Genomic DNA, 20,936 nt, shown 5'->3' on the forward strand with positions numbered 1-20,936 from the left:
GTTGGTGTCCCCCAGGGAGCTGCTGCCAACCCGGACAACGAAGACCAGCAGCAGCGGCTGCGGGAAGCGGCCGAAGGGCTCCGGGTGGCCACCAACGCAGCCGCCCAGAACGCCATCAAGAAGAAGATCGTGAACCGACTGGAGGTGAGGCCAGGGCGCCTCTTCCTCCTTGGCTGAGTTGTGGGCCCTAAGCTTAGGCCAAAGGTCTCAGGCAGCCGCTTCCTCCCCCGTCCTCCCGGTCAGTGGCGATACGCAGCTGGGGGAGAGAAAACGCCTCTCTTGCCGGGACGGTCGGCTTGCGAACTACCCAAAGGGCAGGCGGATGAGAGAGCGAAGGATGTGTTTTCGCAGAGAGAAAGGGAACTTTCTCACCTTTCAGGGTTTCAGAACCGAGTCGATTCTGCCCTCCTGGCCTTCTAGGCAGCTCTTCCAGAATCTTCCAACCGGGGGGGGTCCCGTCCCCCCCACCCCGCCCCCTGCTGGCCAGGCCCACCCCTTCGCTCTTGTCTCCCCAAGACCTCCTCCTCCTTGCAGGTGGCAGCGAAACAGGCAGCCGCAGCTGCCACGCAAACCATCGCGGCCTCGCAGAACGCCGCCATTTCCAACAAGAACACGGCAGCCCACCAGCAGCTGGTCCAGAGCTGCAAGGTAAGGCCGCCTGGGCTGGGGAGAAGCCGAGGGAGGGAAGAGGGGCCTCCTCGTAACCCCCAAGGGGTCCCCTTTCACGAATCCCGAGAATGATCCCAGGTGGAAAGCCAAGAGGCCTCCGGACAGCCAGAGCGTCCCCGGTTGGGAGCTGCTCCAGTCCTTGAAGCCCATTCCGCCCCCCTCCAGCGCCCTGAGGCCCTCTTCCCACAGCCGGTTTGACGGGGTCTCGGAGGGGGCCAGGCAAAGCCGCCTCTGCCGCCTCCACACTGGGATTACACGACCAGCCATGCAACCCCGATCTGGCTAGACTGAACCCAGCCCCAGTTTCCTCCCTGCCAAGCGACGCCTCCCACGTCGTGCCAACTCCACCCCACTGCCCCCTCCGTGATGGGAGCGACCGTCCGCTTGGAGAGCCAAGCGTTGCCTTCCTCCTTTCTCCCCGGGGCAGAACGTGGCTGACCACATCCCGCAGCTGGTGCAAGGCGTGCGAGGGAGCCAAGCGCAGGCGGAGGACCTGGGCGCCCAACTGGCCTTGATCAACTCCAGCCAAAGTTTCCTCCAGGTAGGCGAGGGGGAGGGAGGGGGAGGGGAGGGGCCTGGCTCCGGCAGACGGAGGGGCTGCCAAGGCCAACTGCGGCGGGCCTTTCTTCCCACAGCCCGGAAGCAAAATGGTAGCTTCGGCCAAAGCAGCAGTGCCAACCGTGAGTGACCAGGCGGCGGCCATGCAGTTGAGCCAGTGTGCCAAGAACCTGGCCACCAGCCTGGCGGAGCTGAGGACGGCCTCTCAGAAGGTGGGCAGAAGCCCCCCACCCCCCCCACCCCCCTTGGAAGGGGCTTTGTGCTTGTGGGGAGAGAGCTGTGAGGACGGGCTTGTTCGTCCCTCTTGCCCTCAGGCCCACGAAGCCTGTGGCCCCATGGAGATCGACTCGGCCCTGGACACCGTCCAGACGCTCAAAAACGAATTGCAAGATGCAAAGATGGCGGCTCTCGAGGGACAGTTGAAGCCTCTTCCGGGGGAAACGGTGAGCGGAGAATATGGCATGAGTCTCACGTTGCTCTTCTTAAAGCGGATATACTCACCAAACAAACATTTGGGGGGCGGGGGGTTGCATTTAAATATCGGTTGAGCTCCTTCCCTTTGGGTAGTTCGTAAGAGCGGCTGCCTCTATCGGCTTATGGCGCTTCCAGGCCCAGAGTGACGTTGGGCTCCTATCCGATGGCCTGAGCAGACGAGAAAGCTTGTCCCAACAGTTCAAACCATTTTATGGCCATCTTAACCAAGAGGTTTACAAGTTTGGTTTTAAGAGAGTGAACCTGGATGGAAAACAGCTAAATTTAACTTGGAGGAAAGAGGCGCAGAATTGGCCCTTATTCCGCTCGGGCTCCATTTCAGTGGCGAAGTCCTGCCGGGACCGAAGCCGCGAGAGAGGCGTGGAGATGGGGCCCTTTCCTGGGGCAGAGCTGGAATTCTGGGGGTGCCACTCTTGTGGGAGGGGAATCCGCCTCAGAGGGGTGCACCAGGGGGCCCTGGGCTCCCCTGGGAAGGAAGGTTCGCCACAAGGTCCTTTCTCTCCGTCAGCTCGAAAAATGTGCCCAGGACTTGGGAAGCACCTCCAAAGCTGTCGGCTCCTCCATGGCGCAACTGTTGACCTGTGCCGCCCAAGGCAACGAAGACTACACGGGTACAAGTGCTCTTCGGCCTTCCTGCCCCCTCGGGTGTGGCCAAGGCGGGCGGGGGGGGGTGTCACTGCCTCGCCCAGTCATCCCACCTCACGTTTTGGGCCCGTGCACGCGACTCAGTGCCACAAGATGCGGGGACAACTTTGAAAGAGATTCATTGAGGGCAGGGAATTAGTCAAGGGCTCTCGCTTTGAGATTGAGATATTTTCTCCGGCTCTGCTTATTCGTGATCTGCGTATTTATTTTATGTGCCACCCTACTTTAGCCAACTCTTGGCGGGGATTTAGGTGAAAAAAGCAGCACCGTGCCGTTCGGTAAAACACAGAAAGTATCAGACAATGAAAAGAGGCCTGCAAAACTTTTCGGGGCTTTCTAAACAATGCCATCAAATCTTGGGGGGTTTCCCATGGAGGGGGCAGTTCCAGAGGAGGAAGGCTGCTGCCTTCTCTCCTCCCGTTTCTTCATTGGAGGTCCAGGACAGCCTCCCCTTGAATCGCTCTGCAGAAGCGACGGGCTGCGTGTCCTGTGGCAGCCCCCAAGATGGCTGCTGGGCTGGGCCTGGGCCTCCCTTGTCTTGGCCAGCCTGGAGGCGGCTGACTGGGCTTCCCTGCCTTCTTCCCCCAGGGGTGGCTGCCCGGGAAACGGCCCAGGCGCTGAAGACCTTGGCCCAGGCGGCACGGGGTGTGGCCGCATCCACGGGGGACCCCTCCGCGGCCCGCGCAATGCTGGACTCCGCCTGGGACGTGATGGAAGGCTCCGCTCTGCTCATCCAGGAGGCCAAGCAGGCCCTGGTGTCTCCGGGGGATGCCGAGAGTCAGCAGAGGCTGGCCCAGGTGGGTGCGGAGCAGCCGGGGAGAGGAGTGGGCTGCCGCTCGCCCTGCCCCGACTGCCGCCAGCGTCAGAACCGCTCCTAGCCAAAGGGCTGGCGTGTCTGTGGCCATTCGGACTGTCCTGGCCTCAACGTCTCCCTGAGTCCAGGAGGGCGGTCTGCAGGTTGGGGTCTAAAGGCAGAAGGGGAGCCCCTCCCCTACTTCTTCTGTGTCTTTGGGGCCCCCCCTGAGATTTTCCATCTCCTGGGCATTTGGGTCTTGCTTAGGTGGCGAAAGCCGTGTCCCATTCGCTGAACAACTGCGTCAACTGCCTACCCGGCCAGAAGGACGTGGACGTGGCGCTCAAGAGCATTGGCGAATCCAGCAAGAAGCTGCTGGTGGAATCGGTGAGCCCCGCTGTGGCCCCCCGGGGCTGAGGAGGCCTCCTGCGTGCCTACCCCTTCCTTCCCAGAGCCCCTTTGCCCAGGGTGCCAGGGCAAGCGGAGGGCTCCCCTGACGGGCTCTGCAAGGGTGGGCCGGGATGGAAGGAAGCAGGGTGGGGGGGCTTCTGGTCCTTGCGTCGCCCGGAAGGAGGCCGGGGGCTGCAAACCGAGGCAGGGCCCAGAGAGTCTCTTCTGCCCTCCCCGTCTGAGCGCACAGGGCAGGTGCCAGGGCACAGCCCCGGCCGGCTTCCTAACCCCACCCCACCCCCCCCCTTGCAGCTGCCCCCCAGCTCCAAGTCCTTCCAGGAAGCGCAAAGCGAGCTCAACCAGGCGGCGGCCGACCTGAACCAGTCGGCCGGGGAGGTGGTGCACTCCACGCGGGGCCAGAGTGGGGAGCTGGCGGCCGCCTCGGGGAAGTTCAGCGAGGACTTCGATGAGTTTCTCGACGCAGGGATTGAAATGGCTGGCCAAGCTCAGGTAGGTGCCCTTCCCTGCAACCCCCGAGGTGCCTGCTGGGAACCCCGGTCCTTGGGGGGAAGAGAGGCCCTCCCGCCCCGCTCTCTGCCCCTCTGCAACGTTCTAAGGCCTGTTACGGCTTATCCTTTCTCGGGGGCCTTTGTCAGAGTCTGATCTACCATGGCGGGATTGCCTCGTGGTCTCCTTCCCAAGCCTGCTTGTCTGTCTCATCGGGTTCAACCTCTAAACTCCTACTTAGCGTCCAGGGCGACATGCCAGCTCCAGGCTCTGGGGGGCTGCCCTCTGCCCTCGCCCCCTTCCGCATAACCGCTGGAAGCCCACCGTCTGCCTTGGCTCTCCCGGCCGAGGACCCTCCCTGCAGCCTAGGCGGCCCCTCCTTGGGGCCCAGGGCGGATTGGCTGGGCAGGGCAGCCGCTGGAGCAGCTGTGCCTGGCGACTGGGAGCCCTTTGTGCCAGGCAGAGACAGGGCTGCAGGGAGGCTGGGAGGCTCTGCCCTCCGGCCTGGATTTCCCGGTCAAGGCCGGTCGTCAAAGCACTGCCTGCTCAGCTGGGTCTCCTTCCCAAGTGGGGCTCCCCCCCCCGATGCTGCTGGAGCCCAGAATAGAGTTGGGGGGCTCGCTCTCTGCCCGCCCCAGCAGCGAGTCCCTGCAGTGCCTTGCCTCTGCCCCCAGACCAAAGAGGATCAGATCCAGGTCATCGGGAACCTCAAGAACATCTCCATGGCTTCTAGCAAGCTGCTTCTGGCGGCCAAGTCTCTGTCAGTGGACCCCGGCGCTCCCAACGCCAAGAACCTCTTAGCGGCGGCTGCCAGGTGAGGGCTGCGGTGGGTGCTGGAGCCGCCGGGCAGGGGGTGTGTGGGTGCTTCGTCTCTTGACTGGCCTCCGTTGAGCAGGGGAGAAGTGGGGAGGGGGCTGGGGGACACAACTGCCTGGTTTCCTCCATGGGGCTGCAAAGAGCCCCCCCTCCTGGGCCCTTGTTTCTCCCAGGTGGCTTTGGGACCATTCTGCCCACAGCCCAGGCCCCTTGCAAGGCTCTTTGGGGGATGAAAGGGAGGGAGGGAGGGAAGGAAGGAAGGAAGGAAGGAAGGAAGGAAGGAAGGAAGGAAGGAAGGAAGGAAGGAAGGGGAAGGGAAGGAGGGAGGAAGGAAAGGAAGGAAGGAAGGGAGGAAAGGAAGGAAGGAAGGAAGGAAGGAAGGTGAAGGGAAGGGAAGGAGGGAGGAAGAAAAGGAAGGAAGGGAGGAAGGAAAGGAAGGAAGGAAGGAAGGGGAAGGGAAGGAGGGAGGAAGGAAAGGAAGGAAGGAAAGGAAGGAAGGAAGGAAGGAAGGAAGGAAGGAAGGAAGGAAGGAAGGAAGGACACTGAAAGTGTGAAGAGCATCTGGGGTGGCAGGGCTGGAAGGCGAGGGCAGGATCAGTGGATGAGCCAGAGGGCCGCTTTTGGGGGTCTCCAGCTTCTCCCCCGCTTTGTCCCCAGGGCAGTCACGGAGAGCATCAACCAGCTGATCACCTTGTGTACCCAGCAAGCGCCTGGCCAGAAGGAGTGCGACAACGCTCTCCGGGAACTGGAGGTCTGTCCTTGGCTCTCCTCTTGAGGGTCTGGCGGGTGCGAAGGGCGTGGCCGGGGCTCCTGGGCTTCCCCCGGAAAGGATCCTGCCTTGGCGAACGTTGCTTCATTCTGGGTTGCAGAAAAGCCCCTGGGAGCGACTGGATGACGGGGGATTCCTGTCCCTCCAGCCTCAGCAGCCAGGGGGGGCAGGATTGGGGGGAGGGGGCCGATGGGTGATCCAGGAAGCCTGACCGGGCTCAGCTGGGGGTCCTGGGCTTGACTTGGGCTGGGCTGCTCTCCTTTCAGACCGTGAAGGAGATGCTGGAGAACCCCAGCGAGCCCGTCAGCGACCAGTCTTACTTCGACTGCATCGAAGGCGTCATGGAGAACTCCAAGGTGGCCCTTCCCAACCCTCCCCCGAGAGATCCCCGGGGGCCCTGGTGCCTTGAGGGTTGGGGTGAGGAGGAGGAGGAAACGGGGTGGGTGGAGGGGTGAGGGCAGGTGCAGCTCTTTCCAGAAGCACAGAGAGGCCGGACCTGGGCTCTCTCTCCTCCAAGAAAGGGCCGGGAGTCCCAAGGACGGCCCTCTCACCTGGGCTCTTTCCGAAGGTGCTCGGGGAAGCAATGGCCGGCATCTCCCAGAACGCCAAGACCGGCGACCTGCCTGTCTTCGGGGAGTGCGTGGCGGTGGCTTCCAAGGCGCTCTGCGGTCTCACCGAAGCCTCAGCTCAGGTGGGTTGGGGTTGGGGGTTGAATCCAAAGAAGGCTTCCTTCCAGCCTTCCGGGGCCGCTTTGCAGGGGGGACCTGGGTCCAGTGGGTTGTTGCTGCCAGGTGGCCGTTATTTGAGCCTGGTCACTCTGGGCTTCCGGAGTAACTGCAGCCGGCCCAGGGGGCCCGGTTCACAGTTGGGCAGCAAACGCCAGCCTTGCTTGAAGGGGGCTCTGGCAGGGACCTGAAAGCCCCCTCCCCAACAACAGCCAGGAGGTAGGTGAGGGAGGGCAGCTCTGCAAATGGGCTGGCCGGAGTCATGCTTTGGGTTCCCTTGGAGGGGGGGGCGGGGCTGGGCTGCTGCTTGGCCTCTGACCTCTGTTGAAGGGCCAGGGAGCCTCCTCTTCCCCTCCCATTTGGGCTCCTCCCCCGAAAGGGGCTTGGCGGGGGGGCTGTTTCACGCGGTTGGCTGAACCCCCTCCCCCCACGTTGGTTGTCGCCTAGGCCGCCTACCTGGTTGGCATCTCGGACCCCAACAGCCAGGCTGGCCAGCAGGGCCTCGTGGATCCCATCCAGTTTGCTCGTGCCAACCAGGCCATCCAGATGGCCTGCCAGAACTTGGTGGATCCGGCCAGCAGTCCGTCCCAGGTAAGGCTCCCTTCGGGCCAGGCGGCACGGCAGTTGGTCAGCAACACACACACACACACCAGGTGAGGCTGCTAATACTCCCAAGGTGGCCTATAAAGGGAAAGGAATGCCTTGCCCAGCAGAAGGTGGCCTCTGAAAGGCCTTTCCGGCCATGGGAGCCTGGGTCTCTCTTGGGCCGCCTGGGCCCTTCGGCACCGCTTTCCGCCTGCTTGCTCCTTGCAGCCAGCGGAGGGGACGCCCTGTGGCCGTGGAGTCCCTGGGGGAGGAGAGGTGTGATCTTTCCCAGGGCGAGGGCCTCGGTCTCTGCTTTGGCCTCCTCTGGCCGACAGCTGCGCTGGCTCAAGCGGGGGAAGGCCGGTCCTGACGGAGCTTCCTCCCTGGATTTCAGGTGCGCAAAGCCCTGAGTCCCTGTTCCCCGCTCCCGGTATCTCTTTCAGGTCTTGTCAGCGGCCACCATTGTAGCCAAGCACACCTCTGCCCTGTGCAACGCCTGCCGCATCGCCTCGTCCAAAACGGCCAACCCTGTGGCCAAGAGGCACTTCGTCCAGTCGGCCAAGGAGGTGGCCAACAGCACAGCCAACCTGGTGAAGACCATCAAGGTGGGAGAGACCCCGGCCCCTTCGAGCCCTCCAGCAGAGACGAAGCGGGGGGCGGGGGGGGGTCTTGGAAAGGAAAGCCCTTTCCCCCCTCCCACCAGAAAGCCTTCTCCGTGTCCTCAAGGGAGGGGGGGCAGGCCGGGAGCAGTCTCCCCCAGGGCCGTGGAGGGACGTTCTCCGGCCATCGTCTCCAGAGGCTTCCGGTTCCCCCGGGACAGGAGAGAAAAGCTGGTTTGGCGGAAGCTGCGGAAAGCCAGAAACCAGGACTGAAAAGTGGGCGGTTCGGACACAGGCGGAGGGGGGGGGGCAGCTTCCTTGGGGGGATTTTTTTAAATGTTCTGCCTTCCTCCTGAGATATTTCTTTCAGGCGCCCTATTTTGGGGTGGGGTCCTTCCCATTATTCTGCACTCGGTTTGCTACCATTTCGTGCCAACCTCTTTCTGAATGAGGTTTGGACTAAGACCGAAACAAACTCCTAAAATCCCAAATTGGCCTCCAACGCCGATTTAAAATAAGCCAGTTGTGATAAAAACAGAAATCTCAAACCGGCCAACTCTGAACATTTAAGGGACAGGAAAGAAACTGCAGGTAATGTTTCAGCGAAAAACCCGAGAAAACAAATAAGGTTTTGCAGGCCCCTAAACAGGACCATGTGGACGGAGCGTGTCCTCCTTTCGCTGCTCCTCACACTCGACAAAAAGGACGAAAGCCAGAACGGAAGTGTAGTTTTCAAGGAAAAGGAAACTCAAGGGAACCAGATCTGCCCACTGAGAAATCTCTGCGAATGCTCAGGAGCAAATTTCCTTTCTTTTCAAATTCAGATGCTGGATGCAGGCGGATTTTGTTTCTGATCTGCCCAAATTATGCCGGCAATTAGATTAATGACTTGTAATTTTTAAGGTGGGCCATTGATTTCACTTCGTGACTTTTTTCTAATAGGTTTCTATTTTTTCTGCCTGGTGCAGTTTGATCGCCTTAATGAGGACTGGGAAAGGAATGGTCCTAATTTGGTTTAGTCTTCCAGAGAATGGCCGTGGTTGTTTTTTTTACTTCCTTTTCGAGCAAAAGCTGAGGACTCACTTTTCCCTCTTCGGGGCTTGCTGAGGACTCATTTTCAGAGAGTTCATCGGGGAAAGTAGGACTAGAGATATTGGCTTCCGAGTCCTACAGGGCTGGGTGGGGAATGCTGGGAGTTGGAGTCCACACATTCTCAAAGGCCCAGTTTGAGAAGCTCGGCTGCAGGGTCTGGATCATGAGCTGGTCGCCCTCCCAAAGTGTGAAGTCCTGGGGCCGCCAACTGCCTGGAGCGGTCAGGCAGCGGCCTGGGTTTGTTTCTCCCTGCGGGCTGAGAGAACCCCGTCCACTCTGAGACCTTCACGCAATCACGGTCAAGCTGGGCGTGAAGCGTTTCCTGCCGTGGGATCTCTGGGCTTCTTTGAGTGTCCCAGCAGGAGAGGAAGGCAGAATAGAGAGTTTGGTGGACTTCCAAAGCAAGGGGAGAATTTGAACCCAGCTTCTATCCGAGACCTTCCCCAGCTCCAGCCGGCCCGCTGAAGGAGGGGACTCAGCGACCTCCTGGAATGCTTGGCCTTCGCCGTTGAGCGCTCTTGCTGGAACGGCCGTCCGGTCGCCTTTTAGTCTTTCTTTCTTTCTTAAACGGAGCTCTAACCCGTGTTTGCGTCTCCTCACCAGGCTCTGGATGGAGACTTTTCGGAAGACAATCGGGGCAAGTGCCGGACCGCCGCTGCTCCACTCATTGAAGCCGTGGAAAATCTGACCGCCTTTGCCTCCAACCCTGAGTTTGCCAGCATTCCTGCCCAGATCAGTGCTGAGGTAAGAGCCCCACTGACCTGGGGGCCTCCAGAGCCGGCTGTGTCCTCCCACCCGAGCCTTTAATGCCACGTTGATGGAGGAGGAGGAGGAGGAGGAGGAAGAGGAGGCCCAGGCACCTTGGAAGTCCCTCGCTCATCCGATGGCCTCTTTCCAGGGTTCCCGCGCACAGGAGCCCATCCTGGCTTCAGCTCGGACCATGCTGGAGAGCTCCTCTTTCTTGATCAAAACCGCCCGCTCCCTGGCCATCAACCCCAAGGACCCCAACACCTGGTCTGTCCTGGCTGGACATTCGCACACGGTCTCCGAGTCCATCAAGAGCCTCATCACTTCCATCAGGTGCAGCTCCCTCCCGTCACCTCCTGCACGGTGCTGGGTTGGCCCCTGCTGCTCTGGAGGGGGACGTGCAAAGCGGGAAGCCCGGCCCGGGGCTGGGAGAGGAACCCGGAACGCGACCATTCCCAGGCCGGAAGCCTTTGCCCCGGGCCCAGTTCCGGAGTGGTGATTCCGTTGTTTTCTGCAGGGACAAAGCTCCAGGCCAGCGGGAGTGTGACCACGCCATTGACGGCATTAACAGGTGCATCAGAGACATCGAGCAAGCCTCCCTCGCCGCCGTCAGCCAGAACTTGGCCACCAGGGATGACATCTCTGTGGAGGTAAGGGACACGCCGGGTCTTCCCCAGGAAGCAAAGGCGAATTCCCCACCCAGTGTGGGGGTGTGGGCGTTTCCCCTTTGGATGCAAATTGGAAGACCCGCCAACAGAACAGCAGAGGCAGCGCTGCGGGTATAAACCAGCGGCCCCCAACCTTTTGGCTACCAGGGATCGGTTTTGTGGAAGACAATTTCTCCATGGACTGGGGAGGGCGGAAGAATGGGGAGGGGAGGAGCCCACAACCTAGACCCCACCTGTGCGCAGCTGTGCGGCCCAGTTCCTGACAGGTACTGGTCCATGGCCCAGGGGTGGGTGATCCCTGGTGTAAGGAGCCCAGAAGAATTTCCCAGGATTCACAGCTCAGTACAGATGAGCAGACCCAGGGGAGATGCAGAAACCATGATGGTTTGCAAATGGAGGCAGGAACTTCCTTCAGGGCTCGGCTGTTGAGTCCACCTTTTGGTGAGCTGCCCAAGGAGTAGCTAGGAAGCCAAAATCTTCACCACGGGGGCTGATGAGAAGAGGGTGACCGTTGTTGTCTGTCTCTCAGGCCTTGCAGGAACAGCTGACCTCCGTTGTCCAGGAAATTGGCCATCTGATCGACCCCATAGTGACGGCAGCCCGAGGGGAGGCAGCTCAGCTTGGACACAAGGTAGGGGCTCAAGAGGCGGCAGGGGTCTCTTCTTGGGGTCTTTGGGATGGCAGACATGGCAGAGGTCCTCAACCTTGGGCAGCTTTTAAGATGTGTGGACTTCAACTCCCAAGATGCCCCAGGCCACAAGTCACCAAGCTTGGAAAGCCCACTGCTGGTTTGGCGGGATTGGGAGAGGCGTGAATCTTTGCACCCGTCTTAGAAAGGGCCCCCTCGGGTGCCTGACTCCTTGTCTCCTCACCTGCTCAGGTGACGCAGCTCTCCAGCTACTTCGAGCCCTTGGTTCTGGCGGCCGTGGGCGTCGTCTCCAAGCTGATGAATCACCAGCAGCAAATGAACCTGCTGGATCAGACCAAGACCTTGGCTGAATCGGCCCTCCAGATGCTCTACGCGGCCAAGGAAGGAGGGGGGAACCCAAAGGTATCTGTCAGTGGCACAGGGGGCGGGGCAGATCCCTCCCAGCGGGGAAGAGGGGGGGGTGACCAGGGAGCTTGGATGTGTGCAACAGGAAGCCCATCCTTTTTCAGCCTTGGGGGGACTCCCATTCCCCAAATTCCCAGCCAGGCTGGGCTAACTCAGGATAACGGGAGGTCTAATCTGGCCCACGTGGCGGGCATTGAGCCGGAGCCCTTGTATCCCCTGAAACGGGTCTCGGCTGTCAGGAGGAAATTTCAGCCAGAAAACACGATTTGCATGTCACAAGTCTACAAATAGGCTCCTCGGGAGTGGCCCCGTTTCAGGCGGCGCTACGTGGTGGGAGCCCTGGAGAATTCCTCCGCTGCCTCTCCTGCAAGGGCCTTTAATTAAAAGCTCAGCCTTCAGTAATCAACTCCATCTGATTAGGATCTTCCGCCAGGCAGAAAATGTTTTAATTGCCTTTTTTATTTTAAAAATAAAAAAAAAGATGCTCGGAATAAGCTTTTGAAGAATCAGATATTGGGAAGTGGGGGAGGGGTGAGAACTTTTTCAAGAACTGCTTTTGACTTGAATGTTCCGGGGTGGGGGGAGGGGATTCCAAACGTCACAAAGAGTTTGACTGTGGAAGCCGTGACCCCAAGAGGGGACCCCCCTGATGGGGACTCCTGCATTGGGCAGAGGTTTAGGTTGGATGATCTCGGGGGTGCCTTCCTGAGACTAAATCCTGGGGCTGCTCCGGAAAGCTGCTGTAGTTCCTCTTGGATACACCAGGAAGCTTCTAATCCAATGGGTACCTGGCCCCCTTTAGACCGGCAGCCTTTTCGAGAGACGTCCTTTCCACTGGATCCGTTCTTAGAAACCAAGGAAAGGATGATGGGTCTCGGTTCTCTCCCCCAGGCGTCACACACTCACGATGCCATCCTGGAAGCAGCACAGCTCATGAAGGAAGCCGTGGATGACATCATGGTGACCTTGAACGAGGCCGCCAGTGAAGTCGGCATGGTGGGGAACATGGTGGATTCCATCGCTGAAGCTATGAGTAAGGTGGGTGAAGGACCTTCCGCATCCATTGCTACTTCCCATGAGGGGCCCATGTGGCTTTCTTGGGGCACCCAAGGCGGCTCAGGCTAGTCTGACTGTCAGGGTTCTGGCGATTGCCCTAATTAAATCACGAGTCTCAAACCAAGCTTCAAAACCTACATGAACCCGACTCTGGCATGCGTAATTTACAGTCGCCCGTGACCCTATTTCATCCCCCCGGACGTTTCATAAATCAGACTCTCCAATGAAGCACATTCATGAGCTGGGTGTCATCAATCATGTTCTCCAAGAAAGGATTTTCACGGGCAGAAGATCCGGTAGCCTTGCTACAATCTTTGTAAGATAAGCGTGGAATGTACTTCTGGTTTTAAACGGCCCTACTACTCCTTCAGATTCCCCCCTCCCTCGTTTATGGCCACTCGAAAACAGGAATGTTTTACGAGTTGACACTGACAACTATCCAGCTTCTTCACTTCTTTCTTAAGTGTTATCGTAACCATCTTTTCTCAGCAGCTGTTGTGCGGTTACGTTACTTGTTGAAATAGGGGAAGGGGATTTGCAGGAAATGCCTCCTTGCCCAGCACTGTCGTTCTTCCGCCAGGCAGGTGAAAGTTAGTCTACTGGTCTTCCAACTGGGGTCCTACCCCAAAAGATGGGGTTGCTTCGACCTTTTTTTGCCTCTCGGTCATTCTCAGCCAGACCTTCTAGATGACGGGCAGTGGTGTTGGACCTCAGCTCCCATCACCTGAAGCCGGTGGCCAGGCTGATTGTGAATTATGGGATGTGTAGTCCAGCGGCTCTGGAGGGTCCCAGGTTGGGGTCTTCTACCCTCCCTCTCTTTTCCACCCTCTCCATCATGCAGCTAGACGAGGGGACTCCGTCCGATCCCAAAGGGTCCTTCGTGGACTACCAGACCACCGTTGTCAAATACTGCAGGGCCATCGCGGTCACCGCCCAGGAGATGGTAAGAGAAGCACCTGCACCGCCTAAAATCCGCTCAGGGCTTCGCTTCGCACCTGAGGCAGCAGAGCAACCTGTTTAGCAAATGCCCAGAAATGGGGAGTTTTGCAAGGGACAAAACAGAAAGCTGGAGCGACAGTTCGGAACAAGCCAGAACCGAACCTGCAACAGAATCCCTCCATAAAACGGGTCAGAATACCAGAGGCGATTAACAGAAAGAAAGGGGGAGAGCAAGCGAAATGGGGGCAGGGTCTTCAAAAGCCCCCATCAGGCCTTCCAGTCTGTGTTGCTAGGCAACGTGGCAAACTAGGCCGCTCATCCTAACTTCCATCCTTTCAGATGACCAAGGCGGTCACTAATCCAGAGGAACTGGGAGGACTCGCCTCGCAAATGACCACCGACTACGGACACCTGGCCTCCCAGGGCCGGATGGCAGCGGGGACGGCGGAACCGGAGGAGGTCTGCCATCCCTGTTGCCCCCCTACGTGCATCAGCCCAGCCCCCCCCCAGCCCTGTGGGGTTGTGGGAAGCGAGCCCACCGTAGATCTGGGGGCGGCCTACAGCGGTTCAAAGTTCTGCATCCCCCCCAAATTGGGAAACCCCTTTCGGAACGCAGAGGATAAACCCCCTCCCCCTTTCAGAGTGGAAGCCCACCTTCCTCCTAATTTGGGGGAAGGGAAAATTGAGAGCCCCTCCTAAGCCTGGTCCTTCCCGGGGCGGATTAGCTTGTCCTTCCTCTTCATCGCCGGTTCTTTCCTCTGCCCTCTTTTGGCCCCACAGATCGGGTTCCAGATCAGAACCCGGGTTCAAGAACTCGGACACAGCTGCATCTTCCTGGTCCAAAAAGCCGGGGCCCTGCAGATATGCCCAACTGACGCCTACACGAAGCGGGAGTTGATCGAATGCACCCGGACGGTCAGCGAAAAGGTGGGTGCTTGCACTACCCCGCCCTCGCCACCCCTCCTTCGATGGGCCATCCCTGCATCCTCCTTGGTTCCTTCTCTTGGACAGGTGTCCCTGGTGCTGTCGGCTCTCCAGGCAGGGAACAAGGGCACCCAGGCGTGCATCACGGCTGCCAGCGCCGTCTCCGGCATCATCGCTGACCTGGACACCACCATCTTGTTTGCTGCGGCCGGCACACTGAATGCCGAGAACAACGAATCCTTCGCTGACCACAGGTGAGGCTGGGTACATAGGGAGGGAGGGGCCAAGGGTTGGGAGTAGGTTTACTCTGAAATGGTTTGTGGGGAGGGGAGAGATTGGAAAGAAGCAACAATATAGAGGTTCACGAAGAAAGTGCCCTCGGTTGTTGGTTTAATAGTAGTAGCAGCAGCACCCAGACTTATATACCGCTTCACAGTGCTTTCCAGCCGCCTCTAAGTGGTTTACAGGGTCAGCACACTGCCCCCAACAATCTGGGTCCTCATTTTACTGACCTAGGAAGGACAGAAGACGGAGTCAGCCTTGAGTTGGTCAGGTTTGAACTGTCGAACTGCTGTCAGTCGGCATAAACAGCCTGCAGTACTGCATTCTAACCACTGCGCCCCCAATTCCTAATAGTAGCATTAATGTGATGTTATTCAAGACCCCAAATTCAAATGAACTGTTTTGTATTTCGGCTAGGGTATCTTTGGACTACAGGGAACTTGTGTCTTAAATCAGTAAACTCGGAAATAATTTGAATTTCCTTTGGCCTAAAGGAGATTTTTTTTTCCCCCCTTCACCTTTAAACAGCAGACAACTTTAAAAAAAGGATAAATTCTTTGTCTGTAAAGATAAATTCTTAAGTAAGACAAGCCACCCCAAACCCCAACACCCTGTTCAGAGCAACACCCGGAGGAGCTAAGAAAGAAGACGTGGACCTGCGTCCGCTCTTTAGAACTAATTTCCAAGTTAATTACGGTAACCGTTTTTGGAATCACTGCACTGGTGACTGTAGCTGAGTGCAAATCAAAATAATTGGTTTGTTTTTTTTTAAGTTCACGTCGCCTATCCAAAGCGGTCAAAGCTAAAAGGTAGAATGCAAAAGGAGAATTCAGATGCAGGAGGCGATCAATCAGAAATGCGCTAATAAAAAAGGGGGAAAATCCGCTCTTGCGTGTTTGCGCCAGTTTCTGCCGAGTGGGGGGAAGGGGCTGCCTGATTCTGCCTGCTCCTGCCAGCCCCGCTTCCTTCCGCCCCCGTCCTTTCCCCAGGGAAAACATCCTAAAGACCGCGAAGGCCTTGGTGGAAGACACCAAGCTGCTCGTCTCCGGAGCCGCCTCCAGCCAGGAGAAGTTGGCCCAAGCGGCCCAGTCTTCGGCCAGCACCATCACGCAACTGGCAGAGGTGGTGAAACTGGGAGCGGCCAGCCTTGGCTCGGATGACCCTGAGACGCAGGTGCGGGTGGAGAGGCGTCACGGGAGAGACCCCGTCCTAGGATCGGGGGTGGGGGGCTGGGTCAACCCCGAATCCCCCAGGACCCCTTGCCAGACAAGAGGTCTCTGCAGCAGAGTGGCGACCAGAGGCCGGGTCTGGGAGCCTGCAAGTAGCTGCAGGTCGGTGGTATTTGTTCTGTTTTTGTACAGATATATATATCTATTGATCAAATGCGTATAGCTCCCCGTCTCATTAGAGATCTGGCCGTTGAAAGGACCTCCAGCGGCTCTCCCAGAGGACGGGGCTCCTGGAGGACGTCCAAAGCCGCTCACAGGCCCTGTTTTTGACAGGTGGTGCTAATCAATGCCATCAAGGACGTGGCGAAGGCCTTGTCGGACCTCATCGGTGCCACCAAAGGAGCCGCCAGCAAGCCAGCCGACGACCCATCCATGTACCACCTCAAGGGCGCTGCCAAGGTGTGGGGGGAAGGGTTTGGTTTTCCTTGCAAGTCTCGGCCAGGTCGCCTCCCGGAGCCTCGGCTTCCTCAGGTGCTGCCTCCGGCGCTTGCCTTTGCCCAAATCCCCGGAATCGGCTTTGAGGTCTGCCGAGGACGCGCTGCAGGGAAGGGCCCAGTTCGGCTCAGGGTCCCTCCGCCCCATGGCTCCCGGGGACCGGAGACCCGTAGTGAGTTTGACCCGGAGGCTTTGGTGACACGTGCGCCTTTCCACCTAATGGGAGATGCTCCCAGGTGGCTCCCCCCTTGCAGCCCCCCAGGAGAGAAGGGGGCTCCAGAAGAAAGGCCTCTTGTTGAGGGTCCAAGAGAGATTCCCGACTTGCCCCGGGGTCCCTCAGCCGGCTGGCCGTCCTCTGCAGTGGGGCTGGACTCCCCCACACAGTTGCCCAAACCCTGCTGCCGAAACTGGGCCCCCGGGGAGGATGGGCCCAGCCTTGCAGAGGGAGAGACCGCAGCAACACCTCCTTTCCTTCCTTCCTTCCTTCCTTCCTTCCTTCCTTCCTTCCTTCCTTCCTTCCTTCCTTCCTTCCTCCCTCCCTCCCTCCCTCCCTCCCTGTTTTCCTTCCTTCCCCCTTCCTTCCTTCCTTCCTTCCTTCCTTCCTTCCTTCCTTCCTTCCTTCCTTCCTTCCTTCCTTCTCTCCTCCCTCCCTGTTTTCTTTCCTTCCTTCCTTCCTTCCTTCCTTCCTTCCTTCCTTCCTTCCTTCCTTGCTTCCTTCCAGGTGATGGTGACCAACGTCACCTCCCTCCTGAAGACGGTGAAGGCCGTGGAGGACGAGGCCACCCGTGGGACAAGGGCCCTGGAGGCCACCATAGAGTACATCAAGCAGGAGCTCACGGTAGTCCAAGCAGGGGCCGCTTCGTGGGGGGGTGGGGAGGGGGAGGGCTCTGCTTTTCTGTCCTTCCCTCTAATTGGGTCAGGGAGCAGAGCAGCTTGGAGCCGCCACAACCCCCCCCACCATTTCCCTGGCTCCTTGCTCAGAGCTCTGCCTCAGTGTGGCCGCCCTTGGAGAGGAAGGGTCTCCGTTCCCCCCTGGCAGCTCCGGGCTGGCTTTCTTCAGGGGGGGATGGGCGCCGGAGTCCTTGCCTTGCCCATCGGGGCCTCCCAGGGCCCCCTTTGCGTTGAGCCTCCCCGGCTGCTTCCTGGCATTTCCAGGGCCTTACCTTTCCCCCCCCCTCGCCTCCCCCCGTGTCTGCAGGTGTTCCAGTCCAAGGATGTTCCCGAGAAGTCCTGCTCCCCGGAAGAATCCATTCGGATGACAAAAGGCATCACCATGGCAACGGCCAAAGCCGTGGCAGCCGGGAACTCCTGCCGGCAGGAGGATGTGATCGCCACGGCCAACCTCAGCCGCAAAGCCGTGGCCGACATGCTGGCCGCCTGCAAGGTGAACCCCCCGAGGGCTTCTCCTTGCTCGGGGCTCCAGAAAGGCGTGAAGGGGGGGGCGCCTCCAAAACACGTCCGGGGGTCCCGTGTGTTGCGTTGAAGAAGCGTTCGCCTCGTTTCCCAGGTGGTTTTGTTTGGGGCAGCTTTTCAAGGGGGCTGGACCAGTTCCTGGAGACCGGAGGCCTCTTTGGGGACGGGGATGGGGAGAGAGGGCAGCCGACTCCCCCCCCCCAGCCGCCCTCCCACCCCCAATTCAGGGCACAAGGCGGCGGCGGGGGGGCTCCATGCCCCACCGGACTCGTCTTCTTGAGCTTAAGCGATGCCCGCAAAGAAACGGGTGGAGGGTTTGGAGGAGTCAATTAAGGTTATTTTGGGGAGCCCACACAAGCGGGGCTACGCGGTGATTCAGAGGCTGGCTGGGGGTGTATGGAAGCGGGTGTGTTGCTTGAGTCTAAGTGTGAGGTGACTGGAGGCAGAATCTCTTGTTTTGAGCCTGAACCAGTGATTGTGGGGGCATCTCAAGGACCCAAAGAGGTTTGTTTGGGGGGGAATGGGGAGTAAAGACAGACTGGGAGCAGCCCCCACCCTGGGAAGGACTCCATCCCACCCCGGCCAAGAGACGGGGAGTGCGAGCTGCAGGCCAGAGGTCAAAGCTCACCAGCTGAACGGCCGCTTCTGGCCAGGCTTTGCTCTCGGGGGAGGGGGAGAACCAGGACAGGGGGCATCTCCTCCTGCAGCCCACAGGCCCAGAGCATCTCCCTCGCCTGAGGGGCTCCGATCCGCCCCTGGGGGGATCTTGACTGGCAACCCGAAGACACAGTTCACCTCCTCAGTCCCTTCGGGGTCTCAAAAGCCCAACGCAGCGTTTCGGATTCGGTTCTCAAGGCCTCCGGCGGAAGGTGGCTCTTTGGCACCTGGGAGGGGAAGCGCCCCTGCAGGGGAGGGGGCTGGGAGGGGAATGCTCATTTCTTGGGGAGCATGGAGGACTGGGAACCCCCCCCAAAATCAGTTGAGCGTCGGCTACGGAGGAAGGTGGCCCCTTTCTGAGCGCTTTCTGTGCCCAAGGCTGCGCAAAGCCCCCCCCCCCGGGCGGGCACCTTTCTCCGTGGCTCCCCGTCCCTGCCGGGGGCTTTGGCTCCCTCCGAAGGGCTCCATGTTGTGCCCCACAGCAAGCCTCCTACCACCCGGATGTCAGCGGAGACGTGCGGATGAGAGCCCTGCATTATGGCACGGAGTGCACCTTGGCGTACCTGCAGCTCCTGGAACACGTCCTGATGGTAAGGAGCCCCTTCGCCCCGCCCTGCCGAGGATGCTGCTCTGCGTTGGCATCGGGGGGGGGGAGCGGGGGGGGTTAGGTGTTTCGTGCTGCCTGCGCGACGCCTGGTTTTGGCTGGGCCAGATCCAGAGGAGGGAGATTTTACAGGGGAAGAAAGGGGGAGGTGCGAAGGAAGCCACTTTGGCGAATACGTCTCTCCCCCGGCTCCGTGCCCACAGATCCTGCAGAAGCCCAGCGCCGAGCTGAAGCACCTGCTGGCTGCCTTGTCCAAGGGGGTTGCGGCGGCTGTGACGGAGCTCATACAATCTGCCGAAGCCATGAAAGGTACGTTTTCTCTCCCGCGGGAATTCTGGCGGAGCAAGGCCCGAAACCTTGCAGCCTTCCAGCAAGGCGGCCTCTTTGGAAGGGGCTCTGCTTCGGCTGCGTGGCCGTCCCGCTGGGGCTCCCAACTCAAGCGTCGGCTCTTAAAAATGGCACGAGAGGGGAGGCCAGGAGTCCAAGCTGGTTGAACGATCCATAGTAAAACGAAACCAGTGATACAGTTCAGAACTCGGTAGGGTTGGAACTAAATGGGCTGTCAGGATTCCGGCAGTTACTCCAATTAAATCATGAGCCTCAAGCCACAGTCCCAAAACGAAAGACGATTTATTTGAAATATCGAAAGCATTTTTTTTGTATGCACGTTTTATGGTGGACATTGGCCTCTTGTGGAGAGGAGAGGAAGGGCAGGGGAGGTCTTGGCCTGGCCAGGGGCTGCTACCCAAAGGCTCCTGGCCTTTGTCCCTCCCTGGGGAAACCCCCAGACAAGGGCCTTGCCCAGGAGTCAGCAGGGTTGGGGCTCTCCCGGCCGAGCTACACTGAGGAAAGGAATAATCTCCTCGTCCTTATGTAGGCCTAGAAACTGCCCAGGTTTGTCTAGAACAGCATAAACCCGCTTCAACCTTGGGAAGGAGACCAGCAGGAAATCCCAGGGCTGCAGGTTTGTGTCGGCCTTAATCAGTAGACTAGACAGGAAACCCGACCAGATGAGCTAATGCTACTTCGGTGTAAGGTTCCACTAACAGGATCTTCCAGCTCTGGCTGTGCAATTCTCCCCCCTCCTCCTTTACAGCCCAGAAAACTAGGGAGGGTCTCTTCTGGGCTTCTTGCCCGCCCACATCCCTGCTACGGGCTACCCAGCCTGTCCCTTGGCCGGCCTCCTTGCCCTGGTCACTCCCACTAGCCAGGTTGGGAAGCCCAAGAAGCCAGGTTGGGGTTGGTGGCATTCAGGGGTTGAGTTTGGGTGGAGGGCCGTGGCCTGGGGGGGGCCTCTCTCCAAGGTGACCTGTTTTACTTATAAATGGTCAATGAGCGGACATTGTAGCAAACAGAAGCCCAGAGGTATCAGTGACACAACAAATCAATAGAATAGAGTAGCGTTCTTGGTTGGCCAAGTGTGGTTGGGCACCCAAGGAATCTGTCTTGGCGCAAATGCTCTCGGTGTACATGAAAGAAAAGAAACATTCGTCAAGAATCATCAGGTCCAACACTTCATGATATAAACAAGGCGGCACACGAGAAGATGTGAAACAAGCTACTAAACAAGCGGTGCCTGTCTCCCGGCTGAGGAAATCCAACGGTTGTTGTAAAACAGACCGCAATAACCGGTATTGTCCCCTGCAATCTCCAGGTACCGAATGGGTCAACCCCGAAGACCCCACCGTGATTGCCGAGACGGAATTACTTGGAGCCGCTGCGTCCATCGAAGCCGCCGCCAAGAAGCTGGAGCAGCTGAAGCCCAGGGCCAAGCCCAAGGTGAGCGGAGAGCGGGGGCTGCGACCCCGAGACCCTCCCCTGGGGAAAGGAGGCACGCAGGCACGCAGGGCCCCAAGGAGAAGCTCCCCCCTCCTGAAGGGCTGGCGGGAGAGAGAGATGAGGGTCTCTTGGACCCCCAAGAGGGAGGGGCCTGGCCAGGGTCTGCGCCCACCGAGGCCCAGCTGAGGCGGGGAGACCTTGGCCCCTCAAGAGAGGCCTGTGGGGAGGAAACGTCCGCGGGGCCTTGTTTCTGGCGGCCACCTCAGGCCTCCCCTAGCCACATGGGAGGACCACCCTCAGGCCACGGCTGCTGCTTTCCCAAGACTGGCCAGGTCAGAACAGGCCCCCCATGAGGGGCTCCTGGCCCACCTCCCACTGCCCCTTCCTCTCCCTCGTGGAAGCTGCCCAGAGAAGCTCTTCCGCTGGTCGGTTGAAAGCGAAGCCGATGCTCCTCCGCGTTGGTCCGGAGGCTGCCAAGGCCTTGAGAGAGGGAGGGTCGGGGGGGGAGA

At 59.3% G+C, this 20,936-nt stretch overlaps 1 protein-coding gene across 4 annotated transcripts in view; it reads left to right on the forward strand.

Moving 5' to 3' along the window:
* The window catches only part of TLN2 (talin 2), an 80,455-nt gene that overhangs the window by 56,210 nt on the left and 3,309 nt on the right, over positions 1-20,936 (forward strand). For all 4 annotated transcript variants that reach the window (XM_087941947.1, XM_087941950.1, XM_087941949.1 and 1 more), the window contains exons 21-52: positions 16-144; positions 535-648; positions 1,097-1,210; positions 1,305-1,439; positions 1,542-1,670; positions 2,228-2,330; positions 2,953-3,161; positions 3,425-3,544; positions 3,860-4,057; positions 4,729-4,868; positions 5,528-5,621; positions 5,906-5,995; positions 6,208-6,330; positions 6,812-6,955; positions 7,393-7,554; positions 9,244-9,384; positions 9,539-9,720; positions 9,905-10,037; positions 10,585-10,686; positions 10,936-11,106; positions 12,001-12,147; positions 13,007-13,108; positions 13,444-13,563; positions 13,885-14,031; positions 14,116-14,282; positions 15,300-15,483; positions 15,813-15,938; positions 16,696-16,812; positions 17,173-17,358; positions 18,527-18,634; positions 18,852-18,957; positions 20,303-20,427. In XM_087941947.1, coding sequence (XP_087798073.1) covers positions 16-144; positions 535-648; positions 1,097-1,210; positions 1,305-1,439; positions 1,542-1,670; positions 2,228-2,330; positions 2,953-3,161; positions 3,425-3,544; positions 3,860-4,057; positions 4,729-4,868; positions 5,528-5,621; positions 5,906-5,995; positions 6,208-6,330; positions 6,812-6,955; positions 7,393-7,554; positions 9,244-9,384; positions 9,539-9,720; positions 9,905-10,037; positions 10,585-10,686; positions 10,936-11,106; positions 12,001-12,147; positions 13,007-13,108; positions 13,444-13,563; positions 13,885-14,031; positions 14,116-14,282; positions 15,300-15,483; positions 15,813-15,938; positions 16,696-16,812; positions 17,173-17,358; positions 18,527-18,634; positions 18,852-18,957; positions 20,303-20,427 — 4,368 coding nt within the window. The remainder of the gene's footprint in view (positions 1-15; positions 145-534; positions 649-1,096; positions 1,211-1,304; positions 1,440-1,541; positions 1,671-2,227; positions 2,331-2,952; positions 3,162-3,424; positions 3,545-3,859; positions 4,058-4,728; positions 4,869-5,527; positions 5,622-5,905; positions 5,996-6,207; positions 6,331-6,811; positions 6,956-7,392; positions 7,555-9,243; positions 9,385-9,538; positions 9,721-9,904; positions 10,038-10,584; positions 10,687-10,935; positions 11,107-12,000; positions 12,148-13,006; positions 13,109-13,443; positions 13,564-13,884; positions 14,032-14,115; positions 14,283-15,299; positions 15,484-15,812; positions 15,939-16,695; positions 16,813-17,172; positions 17,359-18,526; positions 18,635-18,851; positions 18,958-20,302; positions 20,428-20,936) is intronic.

The sequence above is a fragment of the Pseudonaja textilis genome, chromosome 13, assembly GCF_049901715.1.
Source record: "Pseudonaja textilis isolate UNSWEBS1 chromosome 13, rPseTex1.2, whole genome shotgun sequence".
In the NCBI taxonomy this organism is placed as follows: Eukaryota; Metazoa; Chordata; class Lepidosauria; order Squamata; family Elapidae; genus Pseudonaja; species Pseudonaja textilis.